Below are 9,278 nucleotides of genomic sequence, written 5' to 3' on the forward strand. Positions count from 1 at the left end.
CACGCTGAATTAATATCAAACTCTCGCTCTAACTTTGGATCTGTTAGAAGATGTGTTTAGGATTGCTGATGTGGAGTCATAAAAGTTGCTTAGTTGAATGTTTCAAAGTTGTTCCTGGTTTTCTACTGTTAATTATTTTATTTTATTTTATTTTTTTGTTACTCATGTCTGTGGTCATGACATAATCTTAGGATCATGATGTTAGTGGGCTGTTATTAATTGGGCTTTAAATTGTAATGTTTCTATTATAAAAAAGGATCAGTTGACTTTGCTTCAATATACGTTGCTCTTTATTTTCTATTTTGCCTTTGATATAGCATTTTATTGTTCTTCTTTTCTGGTTTAAATTTACTACATTTGGTATCAGAGCTTTCTTCTTAAGGGATCTGTGTGTAAATTTGACACATCATGGAAGCTAAAGCCAATCTCTCTGCAATTGCTCCAGCAATATTCGACGGAGACAACTACCAAATTTGGGTAGTACGTATGGAGTCATACTTGGAAGCTATGGACCTTTGGGAAGCAGTGGAAGAAGACTATGAAGTTCTAGCACTTCCAGCCAATCACACCATGGCACAGATAAAAATGCAGAAAGAAATGAGATTAAAAAAATCAAAGGAAAAGGCTTGCTTGTTTGCTGCTGTTTCATCCACCATCTTCTCTCGTATCATGTCTTTGAAGTCAGCAAAAGAGATATGAGATTATCTCAAGAATGAATATGAAGGAGATGAAAGAATTAAAGGGATGCAAGTCCTGAACTTGATCAGAGAATTTGAACTTCAAAGAATGAAGGACTCTGATACGATTAAAAATTACTCCGACAAGCTTCTTAGTATCGCAAACAAAGTGAGGCTTCTTGGATCTGAATTTACTGACCCAAGAATTGTAGAAAAAATTCTTGTTAAAGTACCTAAAAGATACGAAGCCACCATTACGTCCTTGGAGAATACGAAGGATTTGTCAAAAATTTCCTTAGCAGAATTGCGAAATGTATTGCAGGCACAAGAACAAAGAAGACTGATGAGGGAGAACACAACAACCAAAGGAGCTTTGGCAGCCAAGCATCAAAACATGGCCAAAATTCAAAAAAAGAAGGATTTTGAAGGAAATGGGGCAACTACAGCATCAGCAAGTGCAAAAGGAAAGAATGAAAATCAGAAGAAATCCTATCCACCTTGCAAACACTGCAGAAAGAAGGGTCATCCTCAATTTAGATGCTGAAGAAGGCCTAATGCAAAGTGTCATCCACAATTTGATGATCATATTCCTAACTACAAAGCATGTCGGTTTGGGAAGCAAAGTGGGAAACTATTTCCCAAGGCAACATGGATAGCATCAAAGAAGCTCAAATTAATTCATACTAACATTGTACGCCCACAAAGAACGCCTTCTTTGAAAGGTAGTCTTTATTATGTTGCATTCATTGATGATTTCACCCTTATGTGTTGGATCTCCTTTTTTAAGCACAAGTCAGAGGTGGCTTAAGTATTCTGGAACTTTAAAGCTAGAGTTGAGAATGAGAGTGGCTGTAAAATTCAAACTCTTAGATCTGACAATGGCAAGGAGTACACATCTGAACCATTCAATTGTTTTTGTGAGGAGGTAGGCATCCAACATCAATTAACCACTCCATACACTCCACAACAAAATGGAGTAAGTGAGAGACGGAATAGATTCATATTGGAGATGACACGATGTATGCTACATGAGAAGAACTTGCCAAAACAATTATGGGCTTAAGCAGCAAATACTGCTGTGTTTTTGCAAAACAGGCTTCCCATAAGAGCAGTGAAGGATCAAACACTTTTTTAAGCTTGGTATGTGCATAAACCATCTCTGAATTTCCTTAAAATATTTGGATGTTTGTGCTTCACTCATGTTCCATAGATCAAACGAGATAAACTAGATAAAAGAGCACTTCTAGGCATCATTATTAGCTACAGCTTGGTTGCAAAAGCTTATAAAGTTTTTTATCCACAAACTAGAAAAATTATTATAAGCAGTGATGTGCACTTTATGGAAGATGAAGAGTGGAGCTACGATGATGCAAAGAAAATGGATGAAACCTCTAAAGAGCCAAATTTCAAGTTTCCTACTGTAACACCCCGTCTCGAAGTACACCGAAAATTTCTCAAATTTGACAAAGGTTGACTGGGTTTGACCGTCATTGACCGAGAAGGATCAAATGTTGAATTTTTGCTCCGATGAAATTTCACATTGACTGAGGTACCATTAAAAAGTACACATTGTCACGAGTTCATAGACTAGTAGCACATTGAAAACGGAGCTATAGATTGAAGGTTATGAGCAAAACAAGTTGAGGTTCAAACTGTCCAAGGGGTGCCGAAGTTGACTTTTTGTTTATGCAAAGTTGAGTTTTGACTCATGCATGGTTGTGAAGTACTTGTCGATACGAGTTCATAGACTAGCGGTACGTCTGATTTGGACATGTGGTTTGAAAGTTATGGACATGCAAAGTTTTTCGAATACCATAATATTTTAATATATTTTGACTTGTGTGAACAGTGGTGCCACGTGTCAAAAAAAAAAGGACCCACCCGTGAGTGCACAGTGGCACCCACATGCATTTTGACTGGCTAAGAAGGGGAGGGAGGAGAGAGAAGGAGAAGGAGGAGAGAGAGAGAGAGAGAGAGGGAGAAAGCTAGAGAGAGAAACCCAACCGGCCAACTGCCGTTGCCCCATTTCTAGCCACCAGAAAAGTACACGCACCACCCTAGCTTGAAACCCACCTGAAAATTGGCCGGCCAGCCAAAAATCATGGCCAATCTACCGCCGCCGCACCCGGATCGAGACTTTTTTCCGGCAGCCATGCCAATTACTTCAAACCCAGATTTCTCTCCATTCCAACCTCTGTTTGCCTCACCACTGGTCCCGTTGAGTCACCCATTCCTTGATCTACCTTTCCATCAAAAATCATGACAAGTGGCCACCGGATGCACTGTCGGCCGTGGCAGATTTAGGTGACCATGGCGGCTCACCAGAAAATCCAATTCCGGTGGGTTTCTGATCACCCCACCTATCCTTCCCCACTAATTTGACCTCCCTAAACCCAAATCCGAGGTTGTTTTCCTCCAATTCGAGATGGATTGAGAGAATCGAGGACTTGAAATCCGAGAGTTTTCCAGCAAGATTACGGCCACCTCGGGTCCGATCTCCGGAAAGTAAGATCAGATTCGTAATCCTCGTTTCACAAGCTTCGATTCGGTATATTACTCATAAATTTTGGTTAACGTTTGGTTTAACACAAACATTAACCAAAGTTTACGAGTAATTTACTGAAACGAAGCTTATGGAACGAGGATCGCTTTACCAGCCTTCATTGACCCCAATTCCGCCGGTGGTGGTCGGAATTTGCCCAGGAAGTACCGGCCAAACTTCACCTCCTCATAACTTATGAACCACTTTGAATTTAAACAATTGGAGACCATATTTGAACTCAGAAGACCCAAAATAGGGGGAAAGGGGTGGAAGATCGGACTGGGTTGGTCGGAAACGGCGAGAATCACCAGAAAACTCAACCCACCGCCGCCGACTTCACCGGCCCGATCTAGGCTCGTCCGGTGGCGTTTGGCCGGGAAATTTGGAGGGTGGCATTGCCGGGGAATGGGCTTCTTCTCTGGCCGGCACGTGTGGCCGTCCGGTGGCCGGAATTTGAGAAATGGCAAGGATCCGAGAGGAGGAAAAGGAAAGGAAAGGAAGAAGAAGAAGAAAGAATTCGGGGGGCTAGGCTGTTTTTTCCCACATGGGGGAAGGAAAAAAAAGAAAAAAGAAAAAAGAAATAAAAAGAAAATAAAATAAAATAATTAAATAATATTAAAATAATATTATTGTATAGAATAATAATAAAATAATATGGTATTTAATCATGGTTGACATGTGGCATCTCACTGTTGTGACACATGGCACCTTTTATTAAGTCACACGTGGCACACTGTTCACACATTTAAAAATAATATTAAAATAATACTGTATTTGAAAAACTCTATAAGTCCATAACTTTTTAACCAGATGTCCAATTTAAGCGTGCCGCTAGGATATGAACTCGTATCGACGAGTACTTCACAACCATGCATGAGTCAAAGCTCAACTTTGCATGAACAAAAAGTCAACTCCAGCACCCCTTGGACAGTTTGGACCTCAACTTGTTTTGCTCATAACTTTCAAATGGTAGCTCCATTTTCGACGTGCTACTAGTCTATGAACTCGTGACAATGTGTACTTTTTAATGGTACCTCAGTCAATATGAAATTCCATCAGGAGCAAAAAGTTAACATTTGACCCCTTCTCGATCAACGATGGTCAAACCTGGTCAACCTTGGTCAAATTTGAGAAATTTCCGATGTACTTTGGGACGGGGTGTTATATGTTCTGTACTGTGTATGTGGATGAGCGCGTAAGTTATAATGTCTCCCATGAGTTGCCATCGGACCGAGGGAAGGCAAGTTTGATATTGGCCATAAACCGCCCCCCTCCATGGCCGGGTTGACGGTTTAAGCAGCGGCACTGTCGGGATGCCGAATCGACCGTATGCAAGTTTCTCTCTTTAACCTCCCGCCAGATGGTGCTCAAAACGCTGGATATCATAGGGCATCACTGGTATATAGTATGGTGCGTCAAATATTATTTCTCAAATATAAATTTCAAATCCTAAAGTTTTAAAATCGTATTTGAATTAAATGTATTTAATTTGTTTTATCACCTATTTACAATTAGTATTTTCTAAAATGTATTTATTCATGTTTTTATCAATTATTTTAAATTGGTGTTTTAGAATTTTATTTTCTTTTACCATGTTGATATTATTTATTTAAATTTTGAGATTTTTACATGAATTTTATTGTATTCTTTTATCTATTTTAAATTGAGGTTTAAAATTTATTAAAAATGTTTCCTTGATTATTTCATTGATTTAAACAATAAATTTTATAATTTATATACTGAGTTTATTTTTGTTTTATGCCAAATTTCTTTAATACAAGTTTATTTACGATTTTATTTATCTTATCTAGTGATGTTTATTCTAAATTTAATTATTGGATTTTTAAAATATTTTCAATGTATATATATTGAGTTCTAAATTAATATTTGTATTTATGTGCATTCTAAATTATTGCATTCCATTTAATTTGATATTTCCTTGATTATTTTTTTTATGTAAATTTTATTGTGATTTTTCTTATTTTATTTATGACATTTTGTGTACAATTTAATAATTGTTATTAAAATTATTCTTGTTTCTTATTATATATTCTAGATCTTTAATTTAATGTATTTTATTTATAATTTATTTAATTAATTATTCCTTGATTTTTGGGGTACAATTATTGGGTTCTGTGAAAATATTTTAAAAGGAAAACTTTTCCAACTGAGTGAACTGTAAACATTTTTGAGAGAAAATATTATTTCAAATATTTATTATAATTATTTATTTAATTGTTTGGTATTGATTAATTAAGTTTCTTTTATTGTTATATTATCAATATTATAATTGTATAGTAGATAGGGTCACTCACTGAGACGATGAGCATCTCATATTTTTAAATTTCGTTCCCCTAGGTACAAGGATTGGTAGACGTTCATCCGGAACAAGCTTAATCTTCGTTGCTGTCGTATTTCAAGGAGTTCTCTTTATTTTCATTTATTTCTATTGTAATATTTCCTTCATCCTTGTTGTATAATTTCTATACTTAATGGTACTTTATAAAAACACTGATTTCCCATTATTCACTTGGAGTGCTGCAAATTTGTGAAATTAAATTGTAGTAATGTGGGAGGAATAAGGTGGTGTATATAGAAGTGTGTTTTCAATGCAGGAAATTTGTGGTAAGTCCAACCCTTAGGGAAGGTTCTGCCAGATTTTCCATTGGAAGGTCCGATAGGGTTTCCCTGGGATCAAGGCTTGTCTAGGGTTCCGGTGAGGAATTTTAGACGGGTCCTGACAGTAGCAGAACAAAGCATTGGAGATTGGAAAAATAAAAGGATGGATGTTAGTCCTATTAGAGGTACAAAACTACTTTCTTATGTTTATAAAAAATGCAATATTGCTGTGTGTGAACCTACAGATTTTGAAGAAGCCAAGATGGATCAAAATTGGATTGCTGCCATGAAGGAGGAGCCGTTCATGATTGAAAGGAATAAAACATGGAAATTGGTTGATCGACCTCAAAACAGAAAAGTAGTTGGAGTCAAATGGGTGTACAGAACCAAGCTTAATGGTGATGGCTCAATCAACAAGTGTAAAGCTAGACTCGTGGTCAAAGGATATGCTCAAATACTCGGTGTGGGCTACTCAGATACCTTCGCACCAGTTGCTAGACTTGACACCATCAGGCTTTTACTAGCCATTGCAGCACAAAAGAATTGGAAGGTGTACCAGTTAGATGTCAAGTTAGCGGTCTTGAATGGTTTTCTACAGGAGGAAATTTATGTAGAGCAACCAAAGGGCTATTTAAAGGAAGGAGAAGAAGACAAGGTCTATCTTTTTAAAAGGGCACTTTACGGATTGAAGCAAGCTCCAAGAGCTTAGTATAGCAGGATCGATGAACATTTGCAGAACTTGGGATTTGCTAAAAGCTTGTCTGAATCAATGTTATATATGTCAAGCACAATGGAGCTGACATTCTTATCATCTCACTATATGTGGATGATCTGCTTGTGGTAGGAAACAACATAAGTATTGTGGAGAAGTTTAAGTAAGAGTTGATGGAGATTTCTAAGATGACAGATTTTGGTTTGATGATATTCTTTCTTGGAATGAAATTAAACAGACTGAATATGAAGTCTTCATCTATCAGAAGAAATATGGCAAAGAAATTGTAACACCCCATCCCAAAGTACATTAGAAATTTCTCAAATTTGATCGAGGTTGACCAGGTTTGACCATCATTGACCGAGAAGGGGTCAAAGTTTGACTTTTTGCTTCCGGTGGAATTTCACATTGATCAAGGTCTTGTTACGAAGTACACATTGGCACGAGTTCGTAGACTAGTAGCACATCGAAAACGGAGCTACGCTTTGAAAGTTATGAGCAAAACAATTTGAGGTCCAAATTATCTAAGGATGTCGAGTTGACTTTTTATTTTTGAGGATATGAGCTTTGACTCATGTATAAATGTGAATTACTCCTCGATACAAGTCTGTAGACTAGCAGTACACCTGATTTGGATATTTTGTTAAAATTATGGATCTGTAAAGTTTTTCAAATATAATATTATTTTAATATTATTTTTAAATATGTGAACAGTGTACCACGTGTAACTTAATAAAGGGTGCCATGTGTCACAATGAGGAGATGCCAAATGTCAACCATATTAAATACTATATTATCTTAATATTATTTATTTATTTTATTATTTTATATTTTATTATTATTATTATTAAAAAAAAATCTTTTTTCCTCATGTGGGGAAACACCCACGAAAATTTCTTTCTTTTTCTTTTTCTTTTCTTTTCTTCTTCTTCTTCTTCCTTCTTCCTTCTTCCTTCTTCCTTCTTCCTTCCTCTTGGCTTCACCCCGTTTCTCTTTTTTTTTTTCGGATCATATGGAGCCACACGTGCCTGATGGGGAGGAAGAGGGGGAAGATTCCAACCAGCAGGCGGAAAATAGCGGCCAACCGTTGGCGGATGCGGCCGGATCGGGCTTCATTGCCTAGACAGCAAGATTGGCTCCGTCGGCGATCTGGCCACCACCCAGCCAAATTGATATTCCTTTCCACCTATTTTGGACCTCCAGAGCTCGATTTTGAGGTCCATTCAACTCAATTCCCTGCCGTTTGGGAGACACAACAAGTTGAAGTTCGACCGAAAGCTTCCGTCCACTTTCCAACCACCCCCGGTCGAGTTGAGTCCAACGGAGATCGGTAACGTATTCCTCGTCCCCTTAGCTTTCCGTTGATACCTTATTTTCGAATTTTGGACACCGTTTATGTTAAACCCCTCGGGTACCGGATATTATTTATCCGAATAAAATATTAATTTATTTGACCCTGTGTAATATTGTTATTTTAGGAGCATGTGTGAGCCGTAAAATTGATCCTATGGAAGATCTTCATTGGATTGCGTGCTCGAGGTGAGTGATCCACTTTCAAAATTATTTTGGGATGTTAAAATATATATATTTTGTGTTAATTGGTTATTTGAAGAATATGTTTTATGTGTTGAATATTTAGTAAATTTATATTTGGAAATTTTGATGCCAAAATTGAATGAATTATAATTATTTGTGCATCAAGAAATATTTTGATTTCAAGAATTTTATGGATATGGGATTTTGTTAATAATTTTTAAATTTTATTGTTGGAATATTGTGTAATTAGAAATGTTTTCATGTGAATTTTAATATATGTTTAATATTTGAAGGAATTTCCATTTAATTTTACAATGCCAATTTATGATGGTTTTAATATATGCGTTGTTGCGAAAAATGTATTTGGGATTTTAAAGGAATTATGGTTTAAGGTTTTTAATTAATTATTATTGAGTTTGATGTTGATTTTATAATGCGTAACAAATGCGTTTACATTATTTTGAGAATATATGAATTTCATGTGGTTTTAATAATATTTTTGGCATGATTTGATTTTAAAGATTTCAAGAAAAATATTGATTTAAGTTATGGTCTCTCAAAATATATATTTATGCACTTGAAATATTATCTAGTTGATTTTATGATATGAGAAAAATTCTATATTATCGATGGATTTATGCCGGTGATATTAAAGAAATATGTGGGAATATGAATTTGAAAAGTGATATAATTCCCACAGTGAGTTTTGAAAATTTTGTTATTTTTAAAAATAATATCGTTATTTGTTTTAGACGCACTCATACAGTACTGGTGTTCTGTACTGTGTATATGGATGAGCGCGCAAGTTATAATATCTCCCGTGAGTTGCCATCGGACCAAGGGCAGGCAAGTTTGATATTGGCCATAAGCCGCCCCCCTCCATGGCCGGGTTGACGGTTTAAGCAGCGGCGCTGTTGGGATACCGAAGCGATCGTATGCAAGTTTCTCTCTTTAACCTCCTGCCAGATGGTGCTCGGGACGCTGGGTATCATAGGGCATCACTGGTATATAGTGTGGTGCGTCAAGTTATTTTCTCTATACGAATTTCAAATCAAGATGCTTTAAAATCGTATTTAAAATTAAACACATTTAATTTTGTTTTATTGCTTATTTCAAACTAATATTTTCTAAAATGTATTTATTTATGTTTTTATCAATTATTTTAAATTGGTGTTTTAGAATTTTATTTTAC

The 9,278-nt window shown here is 36.2% G+C and overlaps 1 protein-coding gene across 1 annotated transcript; it reads left to right on the forward strand.

Annotated features, from left to right (window-relative positions):
- Positions 1–744: 744 nt before the first annotated feature.
- LOC132800532 (uncharacterized) lies at positions 745–1,221 on the forward strand. The gene has a single exon (XM_060814463.1). The coding sequence runs from the start codon at positions 745–747 to the stop codon at positions 1,219–1,221; it is 477 nt and encodes a 158-aa protein (XP_060670446.1).
- Positions 1,222–9,278: the final 8,057 nt, after the last annotated feature.

This window comes from Ziziphus jujuba, chromosome 1 (genome assembly GCF_031755915.1).
Source record: "Ziziphus jujuba cultivar Dongzao chromosome 1, ASM3175591v1".
Lineage (NCBI taxonomy): Eukaryota > Viridiplantae > Streptophyta > Magnoliopsida > Rosales > Rhamnaceae > Ziziphus > Ziziphus jujuba.

Excerpts from the sequence above, each read along its gene's own strand:
- LOC132800532 (XM_060814463.1), top strand. The coding sequence starts at position 745 with ATGCAAGTCCTGAACTTGATCAGAGAATTTGAACTTCAAAGAATGAAG.